At 46.5% G+C, this 26,493-nt stretch overlaps 1 protein-coding gene across 1 annotated transcript in view; it reads right to left on the bottom strand.

Moving 5' to 3' along the window:
- Positions 1 to 26,493, bottom strand: part of SERINC1 (serine incorporator 1) — a 205,888-nt gene that overhangs the window by 35,611 nt on the left and 143,784 nt on the right. The window contains exon 9 of the mRNA XM_086926718.1: positions 12,278 to 12,508. Coding sequence (XP_086782844.1) covers positions 12,278 to 12,508 — 231 coding nt within the window. The remainder of the gene's footprint in view (positions 1 to 12,277; positions 12,509 to 26,493) is intronic.

The raw sequence follows: 26,493 nt of genomic DNA, 5'->3' as shown, positions 1-26,493 counted from the left end.
CACACACCAGTACATGTCCTACCTTTCATATTCACTGCACCCTGCCCAGGGTGGTACCTTGGCACTACCTGAGGGGTGCCTTACATGTACGAAAAGGGAAGGTTTGGGCCAGGCAAGTGGATGCACTTGCCAGGTTGACATGGCAGTGAAAACTGCATGCAGACACTGCAGTGGCAGGTCTGAGACACATTTGAAAGGCTACTTGTGTGTGTGTGGCACAACCAGTGCTGCAAGCCCACTAGTAGCATTTGATTTACAGTCCCTGTGCATGCACAGTGCACCGTACCAGGGACTTACTAGTAAATCAAATATCCCAATCATGGAAACACCAATCCATCAACACAATTTACAGTAGGAGCACTTGCACGTAGTACTGATCAGCAGTATTGAAGTGTGTAGAACACTAAACCAGCAACAACAATAACCAGAGTATCACAAAAGAAGAAAAAAAGACAGGGAAACACGCCAAAAGATGCCAGGTCTAACAGGCATGATACCTATAGTGTGACCCTGCTGCTTCTTTATCTAGAACATGGTTTTCATACGGTACGGCCGAACTAGGACAACCTTGCCTATAAGGTGAGGTAGAAATTTTTTCAATGCTAGGTGAACAGCTTGAAGTTCTAGGTAGTTGATGTGGAGATTCTGGTGTTTGATGTCCCAGTGACTCTGAACTGTTAGATCTTGTAGATTAGCACCCCACCATGTTGGGGATGTGTCTGCTGTTAGCACGACCTGTGGAACAGGGTAGATAAATGGCCACCCTTTTAACAGGTTTTGTGAGTTCCACCACTGCAGAGAGCGATGACCACTGGGGTCTACCAATACTAGATTGTTGAGTCTACCCTGTGATTGAGTCCATTGTCGTGTTAAACATTCCTGTAGAGGACGCATATTTAGTTTTGCATGAGGCACTATGGTAATAAATGATGCCATCATCCCTAGAAGACGCATGAACATTTGGTATGTTAAGTATTGATTGTGGTAGCAGCATTTGGATTTTTGTTTTTAATCCTGGCTGCATTTCGATAGGCTAGACATACTGGAGTATTGAGCATAGCTCCTCAATATGGTTGCAGCTGTGAAGGTTGAAGATAGGATTTTTAAGTATTGATAGTGAATCCCAGCGGATGTAGAAGATTTATGGTAAATTGGGTGTGTTAACGACACAGGAGGTGTGTTTTGGCTTTGATAAGCCAATCATCCAGATATGAGAAGACATGAATGTTTTATCTTCTTAAGTGCGCTGCTATTACTGCTAAACATTTGGTGAACACCCTGGGTGCAGGAAGGACTCAGAATGGAAGGACTTTAGATTGATGTTTCCCTGCTATGTCAAATCAGATATTTGCAAGGTGCTGGATGAACATGGATGTGAAGGTGTGCATCCTTTAACCCTTTCGCTGCTGATGACGAGCTCAGCTCGTCATCACCCACGGGTGTCGTGTGCTGATGACGAGCTGAGCTCGTCATGGAAACAGCAAAATGGCAATTTGCAGCACAGCGCAAAAATCCCCACAGCAGCTATGTGGTTAAATCTAGTGCTGACATGATGTATCCTTGCCGAAGAAGTGGAACCACTTGTTGAAGTGTGGCCATATACAAGTGTTATGAGAGTATGTAGTAGTTTAAAGGCCTGAGATCCAAAATAGGCCGTGAAGAGATGTCCTTTTTGTTAACTAGAAAGTACAGGGAGTAAATCCCTGACCCTTTGAGTAATGGAACTTGAACTTCCTGTTTGAGCAGTTATTGATGTTCCAGAGAGAGTTGTGGGTGCAAGGTGGAATACTGGGAGAATTACTGATAAGCTCCAGGCAATAATCATGTTCGATAATGCCCAACACCCACCTGTCGGATGTAATTGACTGCCAGGTGGGAAGAAACTGCGGTAGTCGACCCCCAACAGGTGTAGGATGATCGGAGGGAATATTGAGTGAGTTACTGCTTGTTACCGGATGGGGAGGCACAGGTTTGTGTACCTCTGTCCCGTCCTTTGGAGTTGGTACCCCTGTAATGGCCCCTTAAATAACCTCTTGATGGAGAAGATTTTATTTTGTGGCCTATATGAAGATGTGGAGGCATCTGAGGATGTGGTTTTGGAACCCTCCGCTATATGAGGTGCGACAATAGGAATCTCTATTGGTGGGTGTTTGAAGTGCTCCTCATTGATGTAGCAACTTTTGTATCTTTTTTTAAAACCTTTCTAAGGCCTCATCCACTTGATGGCTGAAGAGATGCTCCTTATCAAAAGGGACGTTAAAACCAGAGATAAGCAGCCAGACATGCCTCCATAGGAGGACACTAGTATTAATACCTCTGGTGGTAGTAGCAGCAATGTCTAGTACACCGCTGATGGAGGAGTTGGAAATAAAGTTCCCTTCCAGCACTAACTCTTGTTTGTCCCTTTTTCTTATGCTCTTCTGGGAGATACTGGAGTAGTTCCTCCATCTCATCCCAGTGCGCTTTGCATACCTGGCCAATAGTCCATGTCTATTTGCAGTACGCCAATGACTGGCAGATAGTGCGGTGACTGGTTTGCCTGAGGTACCTGGAGGTGGTGCGTCTGCTGTAGTTTGTGAATTTGCTCTTTCTCGGGCATTTGACACAACTAGTGAGGCTGGTGGAAGCTGACCTCTAATATAAACGGAGTCAGAGGATGCAGGTTTATATTTTTTATCCCCCCATGTGTAATGATGCGTGCCTGTGCATGGTCTTTAAAAATATCCTCTGCATGATGAATCATGTCTTTTAACATTGGAAGGGGCTGAGATGTTTTATGTGTAGTTCCTAGTGTCTTGAATAAATAAGCTTCCTCTATAGATTCTTTACGTAATGTGACCACACAACATTCTGCTGCCCTAGCTATCAGCTCCTGATATGAGGAAGAATCATCAGGGGGTGAGGGTTTAGCAGAATATAGGTCTGGGTCTGGGTAGGAAGCTGGCTCTGTATATACTATACCAAAGTGAAGTATAGTGTGCACAGAGTCCAGTGGAACCCCAAAGGGAGGCAGAGGTAAAAGTAGATAGCACCTTACTCTCGGTTTGTGGTAGTGTAGTAGAGCAGTAAGGCTTTATCAGAGGGTAGTGTTAAGCATTTGTCGTACACATTCAATCAGCAAATGATATCGCACAGACAGAACTTCAGACCAATTGGTTTTGTATAAAAATATTCTTTTAGTTATTTTATTTCCTAGAACTAAGAAAGCCTGGCACAGGTAAGTGATTAGTACTTTGCAGTAATAATACAGTTTATAACCAGTTTGTATTGCAGTTATATATATATATACTTTTGGTTTGATTACAGTAGAACAACTAGACATGCAATGCTTTGAGATATTGTACATATACTTTGTACTGGCTTTTCAATATAATGTCAAGTACATTACTTTACAGATTACTTTTCTTACACAGTGCAGTATGCCTGGATACTGCACTGGGACATTTCCTGTAAACAGGTAAGTAAAATCGTTTTGGTTATTTTGTTACAGATTTAGAGGCTTTTATAGATTTTCCAACTCCACACTTAGAAACTGTTCACAGAAAAACAGTCAATGTTATCCTATGGAGAAAAATAGGGTTATAGGTTCAAAGGTAAGTAGTCGGTTGTGGGAGTTGGTATTCTGGGGGTAGACTCAGGGGTCCCCCAGGGTCAAAGATGCACTCTTGTTACACCCTCAGCAGCACTAGAGCAGCTGGGTGTAGAGTGCTGAGGCCCAATGTTATCCAATGTGGGATAGGGGGCCTCCGGTTGGTGGCTGCTTATGTGCAGGACACAGGGTTGTGGGAGCACAGCTCCTGGAATTAAGCTCAAGGCAAATGGGGGTTCAAGCCAGAAAAAAAGGTATACCCTCAGCGGCACTGGGGCGGCCGGGTGCAGGATGCTGTTTTGGGGTAGCTTTCAATGGGGAGTCTCCAGTTTGCAAACACACTGCAGACTCGGGGACGAAGATCTTCTGGGTGTGACTACCACTTGGAGAAGTAAGTTGGGATACTGAGGGTTGGTTAGGCACCGTCGGTTGGGCCACCCAAGACCATGGGGCGTCGGGTGCATGGGTGCCTTTTAGGGTCGGATCTTCTTACCAGCTACTGGTCGCCGTTGGGGGGGGGGGACGCTTGAGGCAGGTCAGGGATCACTGGATTTCAGGTCAGAATTGCCGGGGAGACCTCCTTGTGGTGTTGGGCCACTTTAACTGGGCCATGTGCGAGGGGTGCAGACTCGCGGATCTTGCCAGAGCTGGAATCTGTTGGTGAACAAATCCTGTGTTCAAATGAGACAGTCTTTTCTATTGAAGGCAGGGCCTCGAGGTTCTTGAGGCTGCTGGCTGCATGACACACCGGAGTTTCGCTTCTGCAGGTTTGAGGTGGGGTTAGGCTGGTAGGACTGGGGACAAGTCAGTGGGCGTTCTCCTCGTCTTCGCTTCGGTACAGCTGTTCGGTCCTTCTTTTCTTCTTGTAGTTTCTTGTCTGAGGAAGCAAGGTTCAGGGGTGCCCCTAAATACTATATTTAGGGGAGTTAAAGGTAGGTAAAAAGTTGGGACAAATGGGTCCCTTCCCTAATATGCCACCCTCCAGTGGGAGGGAGACATAAGCCTATCCTGGTTGGCTGGGTCCTCTCATCTGAGGGATGGCGGGGAATGAGAGTTGTGCTTCACCTCGCCTCCCCCAGCTGAGGGGTGGGGTTGGCAGAGGTAGGCACACCTCCTTTCTTCACTTGGTTTTCCTGCTGGTTCCCCCGCCCAAAGTGGGGGTCAGAACTGGGAGTGGCCAGTTGCTGGAAGCAGCAAAAGGCCCGGGTAAGCTCAAAAAGGTGGCAAGCCTTTGAAGCTTCCCCTTCGTGGACCCTGCCCATCCTGGGGGAGGAGCTTGGCACCTCGTCCCAGTATGTGCATTGTTTCAGTCCCCCGAGAGCAGCAGGCTCTCGACCCAGGGGCCCAGAAACATGTCTGGTGATGGCAGCTGAAAGCAGCCACTCTGCCTGGACACTAGTGGTAGGTCGTGTTTCAGGTGTGCATTTTTCATTAAATCATTTTCATTAAATCCCACACTGGTACCAGTGTGGGTTTAATTTGCTGATAAGTTTGATACCAAACTTCTGAGTTTCAGTGCAGCCATTATGGTACAGTGGAGTCCGTAATGACATAATCCCAGCACCATATACTATTAATGGCAGCACTGCACTTACAATGTGTAAGAATTGACTAAGACACTGTAGGGGTACAGGGCTCATGCACCTGTACCCTCACCACTGATAAAGAGCACCCAGCTAGAGGGGTGACTGATCTATGCCAGGGCAGTGGGTTGTAGGCATGGCACACAGGGATGTGTGCCAAGTTGACTTCACTTTGTTCTGCACCAAAACACGCAGCCTGCAAAGGCAGTGTGCCAGTGTAAAGTGGACAGGGCTTCTTAGGGCCGCACAATAAGTGCTGCAGCCCTTAGAGGCCTTCCCTGGTTACAGTGCCCTGGAGACCTGTGGTACCAATTACCAGGGACTGACCTGTGGCCAGAGAGTGCCAATTGGATTTAGTCTCCAATGCTGTTTTAGGAAAGGAACATAAGCCGTGCGTACCTCATTGGCAGGAGCCCAGGGCACACTCAGTCAAAGCACATCAGCAGTTCAGCAACAAGCATTTACAATGCAATGGTCTCGGCATCATTAAAGGTAGAGCTATTGGCATTGCTCATGACATTTTTTTTTTTTTTTTAAATCATCAATAAATGGCATTGTCATTTACATTGCCAATAGCTTCGCCTCGGTTCTAGGATTGGTGGGTGGCTGGTATTTTTGCATTGGTTTAGAGGTCGGTTATCTCGCAGAGTGGCCTGTACGTTTGGAGTAGACCAATGCATTTAGAGAGAATTATAACTCCTTGTTTTGCATAGCACTATATACCACACTTGTGCTGTTTTCTAAGCGCTGTAAATAACAGATGCTCCTTTACGCAGTTTATGGTTTATACTTGATATTGGCTGGTCTTGGATAGACTATTTGATGCACCTGTGTGCGTGTTACGTGCACAGACGCACGTGCTGAAGCGCATAACCATTGTTTGGTGTACAGTTGCCCACTGCTTGCCGTCTCGTGGCTCTCGTGTTTTGAGGCACCCTGCCCATGCAATTAAAGAATTTTCTCAACAAAAGTGATTAAAAATAATTATGCGGAAAATGTGGCAAAACCCACATTTGCAATCAAACATGCGGTTTGGTTAAAGGTTGCTAGGACCAGCACTTAGTGCCACCAGCATGGTTTCTAAGCACTATAAATAACTGGTGTGCCAGTCTGTGCATGACTCTGCTCCAGCCCTGCCAACCTTCAATTAAACCTTGAGAATCCTCAAATGCCAGCTGCCCTCCGTCTCTGTGTTTCTTCAAGGACGGACTGGGGCCAGGACCTCGTCACACAAATACCCATCCCAGCGTAACCCTTCCCTGCCCCCGTTTCTTATGCCCAGCCTGGACGTCTTATGTTCAGGGGGTCTGCTTGTCAGGGGTGTTAGCGGCACTTAACGTTCCCATAAATAGAAGCCGGTCACCCTGTGAAAGAACGCAAGGCCGCTCGCATGTGACAGTCGCACATGGCAAGACAGAGCATCTGGGGGTTCAGGCGAGGATAGGCCGTGTGTCTGGGTAAACAAGCCTCACGAGAGAAGCAGGGGAAAGATGTGACATTTGGATACATTTGTGGAACCAGGTGATACCTGGCGAAATTTCGGAAGCGCCACTTGAACAAACTGTGTGATCTTGGGCAAGCCAGTTTCCTGATCTTCCCAAATCTAGAGCCCTTAAAATCTCCACAGTCTCAAATTCCTCTTCAGAAAAATGCATATTTATATTTAAAGAGAGCAGTGTCATGCCAGACAGCTTTGTACAGTCGAACAAAAACAACTGAAGCGTGGCTGTCAGATTCAAAGTGCCAAACACGGCAGCCTGGAGTGGGGTTCAGTGCCTTCTGCAGAGATCTCGGGTATCCCCAGATCAACTGTGGCCAGTTCATCGTTTAAACCTCCCCAAAAACAAGAACTGCAAGGGGTTCTGGCAAGTTAAACTCATGGTGCCTCAAAAAGTAAATATCAAAAAATGAAACTGCTTAGTGTGCTGTCCAGCAGTGACCCGGCCCCGCCCACCACATCCTGTTTTTGTGATGTGGTCTCGAGCGGGTACCGCGCAGCAGCTGTTCCATGTACAACCCCATGCGTTTGGAAGCCTCGGCTGCAACAATATGTTCTGTGCAACGCTCTGTTTTGCTCCTTGGAGGTGTATTATTAATGTTGAAAGGACACCTCAGAATTTAAAACGCAGTGTTCTGGTGACGTTAACTAAGCTAACCCCCCCCTCCCCACCCCCACACACACACACTTCCATCAACTCTAAACAAAGAACAAATGTTGCAACAACACAAAACCAAACACACCCTGTCAACCAAACTTCCTGCAGTCTGATGGCTTTCCCAGACCTGAAATTAAGGGCGCCCGAATAGAACATGTGCTCAAAGTGCCTTGATAATGGTGGTTGGCGCTTTACAAATGCGAATAAAGAAACACAAAGAGGCTGCGCACGGAAGTATAGACCCCGTCCCAATAGTTTAATAAATTCTGTCCTCCTACAGGAGGTGGCTACACTCTAGGTCTAGGGCTTCTCTGCGCTGTAACTAGGCCACTAATCCTCGAAGAATGGATACTGATTTCATCGCCTTTTAAATGATGAAATGTTGAGTTAACCTTAAAATTCATAACTGCGACCGGCAGGTTGTACACACCTCTCTGCAGTGAATGCATTAACCCACTGAGCTAGTTAATGACGTTGATGGGAAGAGAATTAAGGCGAAGCTGGGCTTTTCTAGGTGCGCTGCACAGACCCGTGCAAGGTCATGACCCTGGCTCTACAGGTCACCGTCATGAACACCCCCACCCCCCGGAAACCGCTACCTTCCTCTTCTGATAAGAAAACTGCGAATTAGGCACCTCCTAGTTGTAAGAAAATGACTGCACACTGCTTCCCTTTACGCAGAGCCCAGTCTGCAGGTGGATGAACAGATAACATATGTATCCTTCATAGCGCTTCGAACTGAATCGTCTTTATGCGCTTCATGCGTAAAAGGAGTTAAAACCTCGGGTAGCTCAGGATGAACAGATGAATGAACAGCACAGTACCACAAAGTGAATCACATCAATGCACTTCCAATCCCAAAACATGATCTGTCCCCTGTACATAATAAACCCCTTCCCATCTCATGCCTGCAGCAGGGTGAAAGGATTAATGAGGGTAAATAAAACTGCACGTTGTTTTTATGCAGCACGTTTTGTTTCGCTTTTCTAAGTGCTTTTATGCACCACGTCTTGTTTCGCTTTCTCTAAGTGCTTTGGGTAAGAGGTGTACCAACCGCGCAGTTTACTTCTAGCACTTAGTGAAACTTTAGTAGCATAGCGCTGCAGAGAGAACGGCTTCTAGGTGCTTGCTGTCTGGCGCAGCGTGGGCTCACCTGTCTGCAGCAGGCCCTGCCGGTGCTCCAGGTAGCCCACCTCGTCGCAGTAGTTCTGAGTGTAGGTGGTGCTGGAGCCGGCGCTGCGGGACTCGGTCCCAGTGGACCCGGGCCAGGCCCTGGGCGTGCAGTTTGATGGACTCCAACTTGGCCTCGGCCTCCAGCTCCAGCAGCACCCGGCCCGTCACGGTGTCTCCGCCGCTGAAGACTGGCGGGGAGCAGTCCAGGGTCAGCACGAACCGCTTCACCTTGTCGAAGATCATGGCTGCGTCGGCGGCAGCGCCGGGATCAGTTAAAATGAGGCAAGAAGAGAGGGTAAAAGGAGTCCTGCCCTGTGTGGGGGTAAAGCCACCAACAGATGCTCGGCTGCTCCTAGAAGTCAAGTCACACTTCTGAGCGCTCGGATAAACTTTCCAATAAAAACACAAAACCGGCAGTGCGCGCAGGGCCAGGTTATCGAAGCGGAGAGAGGCGAAGGAGCCCCCTGCCTCTGCCGCTCGCTGCAGGACTGCCCCCAGCGAGGCCCTCTCGCGGAAAGCCCAACGCTGAAGAGACGGCCGGCTCCCGGTGAATTAAATAAATAAAGGAAAGCTAGAACAACGGCACAAACAGAGGTGCAGGAGCACTAAAAACGGCACAAACTGGGGCAGAGGCTCGAGGCTCACCTTCACTGCGGGAGAAAGAAAATGGCGGCTGCAGGCTTCTGACATTTTTGGAATCGGGGGCGTGGTTTTGCTGTCCTGAGTGACGGACGATGTCACTGTCTAAAGAACAGCAAAACTTACGCCCCCAAATCCGAAAAAGACGGAGCTTCTTTGGAGGGACGGCTCTCTCCTCCAATGGCTGGCCTCCGTTTAAAAAGCCAGCCAATGGAGGAGAGACAGGGTAGGGAGGCGGGTTCCAAAGCGCTACCAAGGGTCATTAAATCTCCGACCCCAGACTGCGCAAGCGCAGCCTTTAGGTCCGAGACCTAAAAAGTGGGGGCAACCATGCAGAAAGAGGGCACTTTCTCACAGTCTGTGTCCATGGAGGGTCGTAATCCTGGGGTGCTCCATAGTTGTCATAATACCCCACATCTGCATCTGTGTCTGTATGTGGAGAACCCCGAGGAGTGACGTTTAAAGGATTGTGTGGAGAATGAGGTACTGAAGGTACATTTAAACGAGATGTAGGTATATGAGCTGGAGAAAGAGGAGGGACAAGGTACAGGTGACTGATAACTGTCTTTTGTCTTTTTTCTTCCTTTTTAAAGGTACTGGAATGTGAATATGTTCTTGGGAAGAGGTTTTTCTCATAGCAGAAGTTATTAAGGCAGATTCTGTGACAATGCGGCCAGTCTCTGGGTGTATATGGACCCTTTTCTGTTTGGGATTGAGTTGTTCTTGCGTTGTCTCAAAATCGGTTCTGGGGCTGTTGACGGAGCCGATTTCTATTTCCGTGCTTAAGGTTTTAGAGCTCAACTTGGTTTCATTTTCAGAACCGATGCGGTGGAAGCCGAGAAGGTGTTACTCGGCTTGGTGAGAAGCCTGTGATTTCGGTGGCGAACCAGAGGGCTTGGCAGCCAAAGCAGATTCTCAGTGCTTACAATGGCCAGATGGCAGTGGTGACCGGAAGCCTTTTCTTTTAGAGGAATTGAAGATTTTTGTGTATGGAGGTGAGGGCTTTAGGTACTCACTGCACTTTGACCAGGCGGAAGATCATTCAACTCCAGATCGCTCTCTAGGTCGGAGTCAGAATCTGGAACAGAAAAGGCTCCTTCTTCGGCAGCTGAAGCTTCCAGATCTTCCTTTTCCTGTTCGATATCTTGTTGGCAGAAGATATTGGGTGTGTGCGCGATGGTCTGTCTCTGCATTTTGCGGTGTCGAGCCCGACGATCCTGCAAGGTCTTCTTGGATCGAAATGACCAGCAGGCCTCACAATCTCCTTGTTTGTACCTGGGGAACAATCACAGGTTTCAGACTTTATGCAGGTCGGAGTGTGGGTATCTGAAAAGGCACCAAGCGCAGAACTAAAACAGAGTCAGTTCCATCAGCAGATTAGCATGGATGGAGTTGGTAATAAGTGTAAATTAGACCAAATAGGCTAAGCCCGAAGTCCGTCGTTGGAGTCTTTTGAACCGATTATGGAAAGTCTTCCAAATTTTGATAACCGCGCAGGATGGAAAAAGCATTAGGAACAAAACAGACAAGGGTGAAGTGGAATATGCAACAAAAGGATTCCGAAAACAGTTTTGAACCGGAGTGCTGTAATACACGTCTGAACTCGATGGCGGAAAGAAAACAATCCGACAATGGAGTTGATGCTCATGCGCACTATTACCAAAATCAAAATGAGAAGTCATCTTACCTTGTGACTCGAAAGACTTCTGCGAAAAAAAACAACTTGCAAACATACGGACCCAACACCAGATGTTAGGCCTATGCAAAGCATGTATATCTACAGCCACATATGCCTCGAACATTAGGTTACCTGCATGCCATTTTAAAATTCAGATCTTTCACTGTGAGCAACATCAAGGAGTCCCCTCCAAAAATGAGGTTGAGCCTGCTTGGTAATATAAGATGTCCCGGGTGTAGGTCTCATTGATGAAGCATGCTACACGTCAGTGGCTTGGAGTGGTTCTGATGGACCTTGCTGACTCTTTGTGAGTGGACCTGCCGGTGTAGACTCCGAAGGGAGCACTTTTTTCCCCCAAAGCGCATGAAGATACAGGAACTGGGTTCCTGGTGGATCTCACCTTCCCTTACTCACAGACAAGAGTTTACAGACCTCATGGTGATTGACTCAGGGTTATTGAAAATGGGGACACAATCAGAAAGGAGTACCCTACATCTGCGGACATTCTCTTCAGTACTGAAAAGAGGGAGTGCTATGCACCATGTAACTGGCTGAACAGTTAGTCTGTGTTCGAAGTTCAAATAGCACAACTTTATTGTTCGATTTCACCAGAACCAAAGAACTGAAACAGGCCCAAAGTCGCCACAAGCAAATGCGTTGGTCTCGGAGCAGTAGTTTAGCAGGCAGAAAAAAAAGTGAAGTCTGTGTCCATGCGCAGTGTTCGCTAAGGGAGGAATCTCACGGCATCTCGTGGCTCAAAGCTTTTTCGAAGAAAAACAATGTTTGAGCTCAAGATGGGAGGAGTAATCAAAACATATTTATCTACAGCTGCACAGCCTATAACACTATTTTAGCTGTTGTGACCAATAGAATAGTGGTGAATCACTCACAAATTGCTTTGGTCTCACCTTAATGTCCACCCATGTAATGTTTATCTTTCACAGGGCATTATTTTCTTTCCTACAACAATGCTAGGTCAAAGCCAACATGTTTTAGTTCTATTAGCCATATAAATGAATATTCTGGAAAAGGTGCAGGTTAAGATAAAACCTACACATTTTAATTTTGAATAAACTGTTGAAGGGCCAGACCCATGCATGTATGAATGTTCAGGCAGCTCTAGTCCACTGTTAGCCAACTGCATCTTTAATGAAAGAAGGCAGACAACATACTCACTGTATTAAAAAATATATCTCACACGCACAATCATAACGTTTCATTGTAGAGTACTTAAAAGTGCAAAATACAAGACAAATAAATGGGCAAGTAGTTTGTTGCAACCAGAAACTGGATAGCACATAAACGCAACAACACTTCTGGACACTATTGGCAAGTAGCTGTGATAAAACCTACCTACGTATGTATCACTCTGTACCATTCATAAACATATGTCACTTTGCCAGTACACTTGTACCAACTCTACTGGAGGACAGGACACATGGGAATGTCAAACACATACCTGTACCAGTTGGTGAGGGTCATCATGATGTAGAGTGATGCCAAGAACAGCATGAAGTGAAAGAAGGAATAACTGTAAGTCACACCATCCTTTTCATTATCCACAGCTCGGTGGGCCTCATCACCATCATCCAGCGAACCATCGTTCCTACTCACACCATCTTCTATTAATGTAGCCTCGTCACTAGTTAGGGTCAATTTATTCACCTGGCTGTTTGTTGAAGTACGGATGCTGTGTAACAAGAAGGGAGGGAAGATCACACTTCAGAATCAACAGTGTTAGAAGTTAGACATTCAATGCTTATCCCCACAAGCCTAGATCAAACAGCAGCTCCATTATCCTGGCAAGCTAGAATAGGTCAAACTTACATTCAGCTGTTCACCCCACCCTCTTTTACTATTTTGATTTTAAAATTGGTGCATGATGTCATGTCCACAGAAGGACAAATACAATCTGGGGAACCAATGATTTAGGACTGCACACAACTTATTCTTCTTCTTCTTCCAATCTTTATTTCGGCATGAATACCATAAAAGAACAAATACATCAATATAATAAAACATTTCTTTTAAAAATGCACAGCGTGCTAAATAAAAACAATCAATTTTCATGTCGATATTAAGATTACATACAGTTGAGTCAAGATGTTCAAAGCATACCTAATACTTGGTGAGAACATTTATGGGCAACATGGATAGAATTTCATTAATTAACCCTCAATTAATACTGGACAGCGCTTTTAACATAACCACATTTTACAGTTTATAGCCCATCTTTCTTCTTAGGAAAAAAATACTGTGCAAAAATCTGCTTACGCTAAATACAATAGGTTGGCTGGTATTAGACAAAAGAATCCTTAAAGCCTGGGAACACGATCTTACACCTAATGTTAAACATATAGGTTTAATCCATCTTTTTCTAGCCTGGACATATGCTGGGCAGAAGAAGAGGATATGTGATTCGTTTTCTTTTTGGTTACATCCACATATGGTACACAGTTCATCTTCTACATAATTCTCCGAGTTTACACCACCAGACCAACGGACTAGTGTAGAACCAATCTGAAGATTTCCATATCTGAACTTCATGAATAGGGTCTTTGCTAAGGGTGGTTCTATTTCATCAAGGAAGGTCTCGAAGGATGGGTCATCTTTAAAGGTAAGAAACCTTGTTACGAGTGACCCATTTGAAGAAGCGTTTTTGATCATTTCCATAATGTACGACCAAAAACACTTTTTTACCATGGTTTTTGATTGGGACGAAAGTGAATCAGGATGTTCCCAGTAATGTGACAAACCTAATAAGGTAAGCCAGAATTTAATATGTTTAAACCAGGGTATCACCTTAAAGATGTCAAGCTCCATAATTTCTACTAACCCATCCTTATATGCTTTCAGCTCGGGTACACACCACAACCTAATCCATAACAGTAAAGGACGTAGAATGATATGATGGTCCGTTCTACGAAAGTTTAGGTCGAGCTGGAGTGGGACCAACGGAGTACTTCTAGGGACTCTGACCAAACTTCGCAAGAAGTTATTGTCCAAGACCCTAAAGGTATCTTTAGACCCTGGGCCCCAAATTTCCGAGCCATATAGCACTGCAGGTTGGACCTTAAATTTAAAAAGTTCAACTGCAGGGGACACGGCCTTGCTTGTACTTTTGCCCTGCTCCCTAAGAATGGGTTTTACGTTCTGGTTAAACATCATCTTGCATTTTTCCAATTGGGCTTTCCAAGTAAAATTGGAATCCAGGGTTACGCCTAAATATCCAAAGTGTGGGACTGATTCCAATTTTAGTCCATTCAAAGTTAGGCAGCCCTTATCAGTTTTAGTTGGATTTAAGACCATACATTTTGTTTTCTTCCCATTTATCTCCAATCCTTTCTTGATACAATAGTCATTAAAGGAATTTAAAAGGGCTTGGAGACCTTTTTTTGTCTGGGAGATTAAAATAGTATCGTCCGCAAACAATAGGGAAGTAACTTTTTCGCCATTCAGCTTAGGGGAATCATTTTTACATCCCTCCAAGTATGTAGGGATGTCATTTACAAATAGCGAGAACAAAGTGGGGGCCAGTACACACCCCTGGCGCACACCACGTTCAATTGGGATTTTTGGAGTTAGTTCGCCTTTAGGGCCCCATCGTACTCTGGCAAAATTGCCTCTATGGAGTTCTTTTATTTGTGCTATCAGGGTGGGTGGCATCCCTACTAGGCTTAATGTTTCCCACAGTAAATTACGTGGGACTAAATCGAACGCCGCCCTTAAGTCGACGAACGCGACATATAGTTGTCCCTTTTTGATCTTGATATACTTCCAATAAAGGCAGCAAAAGCGAAAAATTTGATCAATGGTACTCACTTTGGCTCTAAATCCCGCTTGATATCTAGACAAGATTGCCTTTTCCTCCAACCAATCATTAACTCGGAATTGGATATGTCTAGAATAGATTTTTTGTAAAATATCCATAAGGCTTATTGGGCGATAATTTGAGGGATCCATCCTGTCGCCTTTCTTATATATTAAAACTATTTCAGCCCCCTTCCAGCTCTCTGGGAATTCTAGACTCCGGGATAGCTCGTTGCACAGATGGTTAATGTATGGAGCCCAAATTTCTACTTCATGCTTGTATAGGTCTCCCGGAATCTTGTCTAGCCCAGGGGCTTTACCCGACTTAATCTGGGTTATTGCCAGTTCTGTCTCACCTAAAGTAAAATCCAGGGTATCCCCCGGGATAGCCTTGCTTAGAGTTCTATCTAAAATGGGTGCCTCATATTCCTTATAAAGGTTAGAAAAGTGGTTTACCCATGTCTGTTCGTCTAGGTAGACGTCCTTGACCACTCTGCCTTGATGGTTTCCATTAGCTATCAGCCTCCAGAACGCTATGTTATCTCTAGTTTTTGCTGCATGCAGGAGATCTGCCCATTTTGCTTCTTCCCATGCCATTTTACATATTCTTTGGACCAGTTTGTAATTATTCCTGGCTGACAGAATGTCTAAACGATCCTTTGATTTTATTGCGGTTAAAAGTGCCCTCTTGGACTCCCTGCAGTCCCTGTTATACCAGGGTTTACTATGGGGCACATTTTGTAATTTTTGCTGCCCCTTCTTGGGCATCTTAGTGACTAGGGGTTTTAAGGCGTCAAAAAATTTTTGGTGTAATTTCGTGAAAAGACCACCACTCCCCTCCTTTGGGCTGTTATGTAAATATCCTTCAAAGATGCTAGCAAAAAGCTTATAGATTTCAACAATAATTTCACCATTATCCAATATTAGTGACCATTTGAGGGAACGTCTATTGTTGCTAATATGTATCTCATTTTGGTCACAATTGGTTGCTTCTCTAGTCAAAGGAAAAACTGAATCCCCTAATAGGGAGTCCTTGATCTGGAGAGCTAGAGGGAAATGGTCGCTTTCTAGTCTTTCTATTACCTCCATGTCAAGGAGGAATTCCCAAGATGGCACCGAGGCAATGATGAAATCTATGTTGCTTTTATAGTTCCCTCTAAAGAAGGTAGACTTTTTCTTGGCATCTGAAGGTAACCGCCCATTACATGCTCTAGTGCAATATTCCGCACATAGCCTGTTCAATTGGAGGGCCTGGGGGCAGCATTTAACTGTTTTAATATTATCTAATACAGGGATACCATTTGCCTCGTCTTCTTCTAAAAAGATATCACTGAACCCCACAACAGGCTCAAAATTACAATTAAAATCCCCTGCCATGATCACGTAATTCTCTCTAGTGTCTAAATTACCCAGTAGGAGATCTAAATGGGTTAGTAAGGGAGATTCTTTTGATTTAGGAATTGGTCTGTTGTAGACGTTCACCAAATAAATTTTTTCCCTCTGGAAGCATTAATTTTCAAGATTAGTATATCAGGGGAATTGGTGTCCACAACTTCTATATTCACTTTTAAATTAACCTTTACCCAAATCAACAACCCTCCCGAGGGTCTTCCACTTCTGGAGGGGATCGCACTGATACCATAGGATTTATAGCCTAGCCTGTGAGTAATTTCAACTGACCAGGTCTCTTGCATCATACAGAAATCAAAGGTATCAATGAAACTTGACCATTCCGGGTCCCTTAGGTTTTTTGTAATCCCGGCTATATTCCAGGAAACCAATTTGATAGTTTGCCATGGTTCCTGAGTTGGTTGCGTCAATACATCTCCCACCACCTCAGGCACTATGATATGACATTCTTGGCTGGTTACATCAGATTCTAAAGACAAATCATTTTGTGGTAAAACACCTCCCCTTATTGTTAAGCTGTCCCCAGTTATGGGGACCAACACAGGTAATACGATTGCATCCTCCGGAAAAATAGTTTCAATAGTGGTAACATCAGTTCTTTGAATACAGGGTTCACTCCCTATTCCCCCCCCCCCCCCCAACAGTTTAACAGTCAACAATTCATTTCCATCCAACCCCTTAGACTGCTGGCATCAATCACAGTCATCTAGACCGTTGAAAATGTCAAATCTGTTAAAGGTTTCTAAAGGGGTAAAGGGCTTTAGGTGGTCCATTCTTCTGTTGGGGTTATTTTGCCTTTGCGGGACATAGTTCCAACCAAAAGTTCCAAGTGCAGGTGGAGGATTTGGGGGATAAAAGGGCTCCATGGGATTGGGTCTAATAAGTGGTTGCATCATTTGTTGTGTGTTACCAGCCCTCTGCATAACTGGAGGATAAGTGCAGGATGTAGTTTGGGGTGTTACATGGGAGGCTAGTTGTTGCTGAGAGGAAAAAACCACAGACCTAGGGTAGAAATATGTCAATGGCCTGGGTATTATGCAATTATTTGTAATTCCCGGGGGCCAATTTAGTACAAATTGTACTGCATTGGGATCCCTGAAATTTACAACCACCACATCTCCCTCAATATTTTTCAATCGACTTCCCAACCATTGGAGGCGGCGGACATGCACAATTTCTCCATTTATATGAGGTGCTATGGGCCTATATAGACCTAGCCAATGCATGATCTTATTTTTGAGTTGTGCAAAGCCCTCCCTTTTGTTATTTGGTAGCACTGGAACCCCCGTTAGAACTACCACAAAGGGCACTGCCTCTGGTGGTAATTCTGGGTTTGGAATCGATTTGGGCCTTCCCCATCCTGGCTTTTGTCCCCTTGCTTCCATCCGATGATTTTCATTTCGAATGCTAGCTACTTCATTGGATGAGTTGGTTGTGACGGTAGCTGACTTAGGAGCAGATTTGTTTTGTAGATTTTTTGGCGGTGGGATTAATTGGACAGTTGTTATAGTGTTCCCTTTGGGCACCAAATTAGGGGGGTTCACCAACGGTGTAAGACTAGCTGATGGAACTGGGGCAACTATGCTGGGCTTGGTCACGTTAGAAGTTATGTGCTTTATTATGTTTGGTGTTTTTACAACCAGTTCACCCTTGTTTCCCAGTGCATGTTCAAGTGAGCTTAGTCTAGATTCTACTTCGAGCAACCTCTCCAAGATAGATGCAGAGTAGGTTTTAATTAAGTTTTCTATGGAATCTAAAGTAGCAGAATCGCAGGCTATAATAGGCGCCTTAGACTGCATAGAGACTTCCATAATATCCTCCGTGTCTATGGCCACAGCAGTAGGTGGCAGAGAGGCAATTGTAATAGGCCCTTCATTGTCAACAGGTGTAATAACAGGTGTAATGATGGTGCTGACAGCAGGGCCTTTGGCCTTTTTCCCAAAATCTGAGTGACTTAATTTTGATTGAACTTGAGCCCCACCTTTCCGTCGTTTTTTACATGGGGGTGGCCCATGTACCCTTGAAACTAACGACGGTTTCTTAGCTCTACTATGCACTACTTTAGATGGTTTAGGCGTGGACGGTCTTGGGGCATTAGGGGTACTCGTATGTGTAATGCCCTCAAGGCCAATCGTATCCAGTTGGGGAGAGTTAGTTATACAGGGGGTACTAACTACTGATACCACATGTTGGCTGTCCATTGTGTGGACTATGACGTCAGCTGGCTGGGAGTTTACATTGATATTCGCGAGAGGTGTAGATACTGGCGACAATAGCCGACTTTTTAAGCTTTCCACAGAGCGGCGACGCTCTGCACGACGCTCTGCACGACGCTCTGCCAAGACTATTTCCAAAGGCATGTCTGGGGAAGCTTTAGAAAAATAATCATCAAGAGTTTTGTTTAACAGGGTTCCCTGTTTTTCAGACATATCTGCCACGAATAATAAAGCACTACGTGAAATCCAAGGGCACAGAGACACAACAATCTAAAAACAAAATGTCACAGGATAAATACCAGGATTATATGTCCAGTCCGGTCTCCTCGGTTCTCGGAGGGTCTCAGAGGGTCCGCCCTTAGTCCGGGCTTTGTCCCGGGCGATGTCCCGCACACGCGTCCCGCTAACGCGTTGTGCAACAGTACTTATACCAGCAGTAGAAGAGGAGGCGGAGACACGGGAAGAGGCGGCAGGTGTGCTAGGTGTTGCACGCACAGCCTGTTGGTCCTCGCAGTCCCGTCCTCCTGGTCACGAGCACTCTACTCCCTGGGCAGGTCCTCCTGGATACTTCAAAGAGCGCAGGCAGCAGCACAAGGTCCAATCTCCTACACGAGCGGCACCCGCGGAGCGGGGGCCGCGAGGAGTCTTTGAAGCGCTGGGCGGGAGGCGGAGACACGGGAAGAGGCGGCAGGTGTGCTAGGTGTTGCACGCACAGCCTGTTGGTCCTCGCGGTCCCGTCCTCCTGGTCACGAGCACTCTACTCCCTGGGCAGGTCCTCCTGGATACTTCAAAGAGCGCAGGCAGCAGCACAAGGTCCAATCTCCTACACGAGCGGCACCCGCGGAGCGGGGGCCGCGAGGAGTCTTTGAAGCGCTGGGCGGGAGGCGGAGACACGGGAAGAGGCGGCAGGTGTGCTAGGTGTTGCACGCACAGCCTGTTGGTCCTCGCAGTCCCGTCCTCCTGGTCACGAGCACTCTACTCCCTGGGCAGGTCCTCCTGGATACTTCAAAGAGCGCAGGCAGCAGCACAAGGTCCAATCTCCTACACGAGCGGCACCCGCGGAGCGGGGGCCGCGAGGAGTCTTTGAAGCGCTGGGCGGGAGGCGGAGACACGGGAAGAGGCGGCAGGTGTGCTAGGTGTTGCACGCACAGCCTGTTGGTCCTCGCAGTCCCGTCCTCCTGGTCACGAGCACTCTACTCCCTGGGCAGGTCCTCCTGGATACTTCAAAGAGCGCAGGCAGCAGCACAAGGTCCAATCTCCTACACGAGCGGCACCATTTGCCGTGTGCAAGGAGTCAACAGGCAACGTACATGAAAAATGCCCTGCTGTGTACACAGCACAAGCACATGTCTAGAATCACGAATACTCACCATATATTTCTACATTGAGACAACTGTTCAAGGGGTACTAGTGAATCATCCTTGATGACTTGCAGGAGTTACGAATACTGTAAAACTCCAGAAAGAATTGTGAAAGATGACATGGTAATAGTCTCTCAGCGCTTCAGTGTTTCAAACAAACCAATTTTTCACAAGCCAGGTAAGACCTTTAGGCTGCGACAGATGCAGATATAAACATCAGTGCCCTAAGAATGTCATTTAAATGCAATCAACCATAATGTATGCACAAGATCGTGAGACTAGCCTGGTATCTACAGTGGATAAAGCTGGTCTGTGTCAGAAAAATGGCAGAAGAGGAAGCTAGTCAATAAAGTTATTATCAGAATTCACCTAATCTCACTGTTTGAAATGCACAATTTGGAAGCCCAATCTGACTACAAGTAAAGCAAGCCAGTCAGGATTCAGTTTAGTATTGAACTATGCTGCAAGCACTGCACATGCTTCAATGATTAATTCACAATAATGTGGTGTTGGACTTGGCCCTTTTGGCAAGTTCACCCCGAAACTTTTTGCATTTGCCTAGCCTGTTTCCATAACCTAGTGTTGGTGATTTTAGGCCTCTGCGCACTTTTTCACTGTGGTCCAGTGTAAAGTGTGTGTGCTCTGTGTATGTATGGTGTGAGTGGCCTGCCCTCCTATAGGAATGCATGGGGATATCTGTGTTCATGGTAGTTCCTGATGTGTGGGGAGTGCAGGGTCGAGTTTGGTATGTGCGAACTCGTGTGCTTAAATGCTGCGCAATGATGTGCGCGGATTTATTGTGTCTAGAGTGGAAGTGCCACTTCTAGAAGTTGGCATGTCTGTGCAGTGAATGTGAATTGACTGTCTGGCTTGTGATTGGCTGGAGCTGGCTGGTGTGCCTGGTTCCAGGAGTCAGGATTGGTCTGCCCCGGTGGTGAGTGGAGAGATCTGCATGTTGATAGGAGGGAGGAGTGCACCTGGGCGCTGAATAGGGCTGGGCCTTCCCTCCACAATGCTGGCTCCACCCCCTGTGGTGCGTCTGATGTACCTAGCCTGGCCAGTGAAAGGGAGAGAGGGGCTGAGCAAAACAAAGTGTTCAGGAGTTCCTCTGAACCAGTTGTAGCTGGTTCTCCTGTTGCCTGCACCCTGTTAAACAAAGGGTTTGTGTGTATAAAAAGGGGATGTGACCCCATGAAAGGTGTTCTTGTGCTCAACTCGAATCTACCAGGGGCGTGCTGCTGCTGGGGCCCAGGGGAAGGCTTGCCTCCCTGGGCCCTGCCCAGCCCCTGGATGCTGGAAAACCTCTTTGGACCCTTTTTGTTGTAGGGGTCATTTCCTTGGGGGCTGGGTGGTTTCTGGGCCCCCAGCACCTCGTGAGCGCTTTACTTTCATTTTTGGGCAGAGCGCTGTTGGTTGCCAAGAAGGATGCGCTCCTGCCTTGGCCTCGCAGCGTCGGGCTGCAATCCCCTTCGTGGGGATTCCCTGCACTTTATTTTGCTTATTGCGGGTGCCACCCCGCTTATATAATTATTTAAGTGCGCGGGTGCCCATCGCGCGACTTTGCCCGCATCTGTCTTACCTCAAGAGCGGGTGCCCACCCCGCTGTGCCTTTTCATTTTCGAGGGTGCCTACCCCTCGTTGTTGCCCCCGGGATTCACCGCCGCGGCCCACGGCGAAAACAGGAAGTCAGGCACCATAGTGCCTGACGGTGGGCGGGACTTCCGGTTTAGAAGTGAAGTTCCGCCTGCCGCGCTGGGATTGGGTAGCCCTAGCGCGAGAGAAGGAAGTTGTGCGGGAGCGAGGAGGTCGGGTGCCCACCCCGCCTCCTTAAGTGCCGGCGACGACCCCGGTCCCAAGATGGGGGACCGGGTGAAGAGGCGGGCGGTGCGGAACTCCCGGGAGTCCACAGGAGCCCCGCCAGAGAAGAGCTGCCGTCGCCAAGGACCGGAGCAGCACCACACGAGAGCCGGTGAGTAATGGCTCATGGTGTTGGGGCTGGGTCAAGGCACCCAGTCTGAGCGGCCCCGGTTGGCAGCGGGCCGCTCCCACGAGGCTCCCTGATCTTTAGGGGGCACTGGTGACCACGAAGGCAGCAGGCCCATTCCTGGGGGGCCCGAGTTCTTTCCCATTATTTGAATGTTGGCGGCATGTAGAGCGGCCCCGGATGGCAGCGGGCCGCCCCAACGTCTTACTAGTCATGTCTCGAGCCAGAGGGCTCCAACGAGGCCCCAGTTGTTTTCGGAGCCAGATGGCCCCCAGAGGTAGCTTATTTAGTCACTGAGCCCCGTGTGGCTCCACCGTTTGGCGCATTATTCCTTTTAGAGCCTAGAGGGCTCCACCATGGCGCATGTTGGTTGGCAGAGCCTAGAGGGCTCCAAAATGCTCATTATTTGTTCTAAGAGCCTAGAGGGCTCCAAACCTGTGGCGCAGTTGTTCCTGAGGGCCAGTGAGAGCCCATAACGCAGATTTGATTTACAGCTGCCCAGCAAGTAGGAGGCAGCTGCACCGTTTAGGCTTTTCTTTCAGGGGACATGTTCTTGGTGAACCCAGGAGTGAGATGCACTCCCTTCACCCTTACTTTGGTCTCCACAGCTGCGCAGCACTTAGTGCCAGCTGCAGCATTTAGGCCCGGTTCTTGTCCTCCGCTGCCCAGCAAGTAGTGGGCAGCTGCAACGTTTAGGTTTGCGCCGGTGGCGCACCCCTGACTGGCGCTGCGAAAGCAGCGCGCCCTGACATTCTGGACACAGGGCATTTGAGCCCCTTCTTGATGGCCAGTTGGCCAGGGGGACTTGGAGAGGTATAGGGCGCAAGGCCCTAATGAAATTGATGTGTGCTTTAAATGTGGTGCTAGGAAATGTAATGCATCTAGTATGTTTTACGCACCCTGTGTTGCTACCTCTAGAGATGGTTTTACCTATGGAGGTTTGTGTTAGTGAGATTGTACTTCACTGTGATCTACGCCCCTAAATGTCAGTTATACTTAGGAGGTAGGGTCTAATGTGTTTAGACTAGTGAGGAGATTGCCTACTGTATTTATACTGGTTAGGCCTAATGTGATTTATGCGTAACGTGCAATGCCTTTATGCCTGTGATAACTCTAACTGTGTTTCATGCTTAGGAGGTTGTTTTGCCTAGTATAGTTTATACTAGTGAGTTTATGTTTCCCTGCGTGATCTATGCCTATGGTGATTAGTATTGCGTAGTGTGTACCAACCTTTTACCAGTGGTTACTGGTTGTGTTCTATAATTGTTATTTGGTGCTACAGTTACTCTAAGTGTTATTTCTACTAAGTGCTGATCCTGACAGTGGCCCACGTGGCCCTGTCCTGTGTAAATAATCCCATGTGAATATTGCCCCTGCCAGTTGGCACAATGTATATTGTGTGATTACCATCTGATGTGTTTTAAGAATACAAAAGATATTTATATATAACCTTGTGTGGAGTTCCTTTTGTAGTGTGCCTGGGAGGTTGTTGCTGTGTGGGTGTGCAAATGCTTTACACATTGCCTCCGGGATAAGCCTGACTGCCCGTGCCAAGCTACCAAGGGGGTGAGCAGGGGTTATCTTGCCGTGTAACTCCCTTGCCCTGACTAGAGTGGTGGTTTCTGCCTGGCTTTGGCGCAAGCCTTAGCCAACCAGAAATCTAAATTCTAACATGTGGCAACACATTTAGACACGTGTAACTCCATCAAGACGGGCTTTACTTTTGTGCAATCAAAGAGGCTTTGGCTGTTTCAAAATAATTACAAACTAACAATACGAGTTAGAGTGTGTGCTACCAGTTGCAAACATTAACCCCAAGTTCTGATCTGCATAAACTGTCTTTGAGTTTTTGAATTAATCTATTGATAATTATCTATTGATAACTAATAATCTATTGATAGCATTTATTTCAATTTAATACAATACATATATAACATAGAAATATAAATCATTTTTAAACTTCACAAAGAGAACTACACTGAGTTCATAAAATAAACTATTTTCTCTTTTTCAATACATGTGATTGAGTATTTGAGAATGAAACCTACTTTTATAGTTTTCATGTCAGCTCTTGTGGCCTCATACACTTCTTTGTTGAACACAGTGCAGTTTTATTAATCAAGTTTGGCTTCACCTTCAGTGGGAGACCCTCTGGCTACAGTCCCAAGATATTTAAGGTCTTTGTTGAGGCGGCCGACACTGCAACTCACTTAAGAGCACCAGAACCAGTGCCTGTTCTGAACATGCATGACAATCTTAAGGAAAAAAGCTACAAACTACAGATTGTCAGGAAATTGGAGACCTGGCACTATGTTACCAAGTGCTTCACAAAAATGTTTTATTTTTGGGGGGGTTGGCAGCCATGGCCCGTGCAGGTAAGAGAGGTGGAGTCGGGTGAGGGCGGATTTCGACGGACGATGACCAGGGAAAATGAAATAAATAATTAATTTGCCCTGGTCATCGTCCGTCGAAACCCCTCCTCATCCAGGCCCACCACTCTTACCTGTACCGGCCGCGGCTGGGGGCATCTATGGACATAGGAGGGCAACTGCAAGTATCCAGTTAGAAAGAAAACAGTTCCAAACCCTTTCCACATTTAGATACCAAAACAGCCTCATCAACACAATTGAAAAAAGCCAGCAGATTCAATAACTAACAGAGGTGGATTTTCTAGCTCCTGGACAGCCACAAATGATTTGGCAGAATTTGCTAAAGTAGGGATTAATACAGAAGAAACTCTTTACATTCCACTCATCATGGCAGAGACTAGACTAAGTGCGTTCACCAAGACTGTGTGGTGTTCTACTGTGAAGCTGGATAGTGGCATGTTTTTGATAAGGCAGTGGTGGAGCATATTTTAGCTTTTGTCAAAAGCCCTCCTAAGCCTGGACTGTTCACGAGCAGGGAGCCACCTCTGGATCCATCCGATTCTGCATTCTGAAAAGCAAATGCTGCGCCAAAGAGCATGGTCTTTAAGGTGTTTGTGGCTAATGCTAGGCCAAACTCTGTAGCTGCACTGAGGCTCCAACCTCTGATCCCCAAACAAAGTGATGAAATAAAATATGTAAATATATATCAGCTGGGAAATAAATATTTAAGTACCAGTGAGTTTGACCACATATGCAATTAACACAGCCTCCTGGTTTTAAAATGGCCATCCTTTCACCCAATTTGTCTCTGTAGAGGAGTTTTGATATTTACATACCAGTAGAGCTGCTCCAAACATGCCACATGTTCTACCCTTCACTCTGCTCCATGGGTGTGAATGCTCTTGAAAGGGTTTCAGGCTAAGCCCAGGTGCCCCGGAGGACAAGGACACTGATGTGAGAAAGTTTTTTAAACTTAGGCCGAGCGGTTGGAGAAGTTCACCCAGGCCTGGCTGACAGCTGAGGCACATAGCTTTTCATGACATGCCAGATCCTTTCACCAGTTGTACAATAGGTTTAGGGTGTATAGTAGATAGCGCTGGTGCCAAGCAACGCAGCAGTTGTCCCAACCTCATGCTTTCAAGCTTGTAATAGGAAGACACATGAGTAGAGGAAGACAACAACTCTCCTCTAAACGCCTGCAATTAAGCCACTTTGATGTAGATTGCTTTCCCTCCTACCATTTACTAGTAGTGGGGATGATTCTCTTACACTATGGAGAATTGGACGAGAGTGACCTTGGACGATGGTGTCCTGCAGACTCGTAAATCGTTTTTCCCTTCCTAAAAAAAAAGAAACTTCTAGTACCAAAATTTCAATTTTCTTACAACTGTTACCACTTGGAGGTCCCCTTCAAAGAAATCTTCACCTTGGTCCAAAAACTGGCAAAAATACTGGTCTTACTAAATAAAGGCCATGACTTTGGTTGCTACAGCATGATTTTATTCAAGGGTAGACATTTTCAGATAGTGTACAATTCGTAAACACATTCCTAGGCAAAGGTAATTAAGAGGTATTGTGTCTTGCTTGTGTGCTTCTGGATTTATAATATACAGAGTAGTTGGTGTCCTTGAACCTTCATCACAACTACGTCCATGTCCATGTGCAGCCTGTCACTGAAAGATCTTCAGGTTCATAGTGAGGGAAAATAATTTTCAATCTGTTTCATTTCCTTTCAACCTTCCCTCTGCACAGTATTGTTTTTTAACAAGGTACAGGTGGCAACTCTTACCTGGCTGGTAATCCACCTTTACCCTCAGCTAGATTGGCTGTTCAAAGTAAACTCTCTATTAAATACCTATGACCATCTTTGCTGGGACTGTGTCCTACTGTACATGAGTTGGGATTGTCAACCAGCACATGGCAAACTTTTCTCCACTAGCCACCAGCAATTGAATGGCTAGTCTGCCTTTTTCAGACTAGAGTGTGTCTACAAGGTTTGTGCTGCCTCTCCATCTTGGAGTCATGTCTCTGCATTTTACTACAGCCAGCAACGTAGGGGGCTTGCTGAAGTGTGGGAAGTGCCAGCTGTCAAGCCAGTCTCGTAATAACTATGTGACGAAGTGCTGTGTTGGGTTCTGTAAGCCAATTCATTAGGGGCAGGTTTTGGTATCTGCACCCCCACTTCAGGTGATAGTGATCATAGATACTTTCCACCTCTGCTGTAAAGCCCACAGATACTTCTCTATTAGCAGTTGGATGAGTCCACAGTGGTGTTACTGCCAAATCCGCTTCAGGCTTAAAGAAATTCACTGTCCCCTTAGCATCCACTCCTCCTTCCTACCCACAGTGCATGCAAAAATTGCACACCGCCATATCAATAATAGAGGGGTGGAGGGTTCTTTCAGCTCTGCAGCAAGAGCCTGGTTATATAGGCACATGTGATGCAAGATGTCTCTTGGACGGAGTTGCTTGTCTTGCCTCCATGTACAATACACCAGGGGCACTTTTACAGAGAGTGAACCGGG

The sequence above is a fragment of the Lissotriton vulgaris genome, chromosome 6, assembly GCF_964263255.1.
Source record: "Lissotriton vulgaris chromosome 6, aLisVul1.2, whole genome shotgun sequence".
Lineage (NCBI taxonomy): Eukaryota > Metazoa > Chordata > Amphibia > Caudata > Salamandridae > Lissotriton > Lissotriton vulgaris.
The sequence above is the reverse complement of the archived record's forward strand: the minus strand, read 5'-3'. Positions and strand labels throughout refer to the sequence as shown.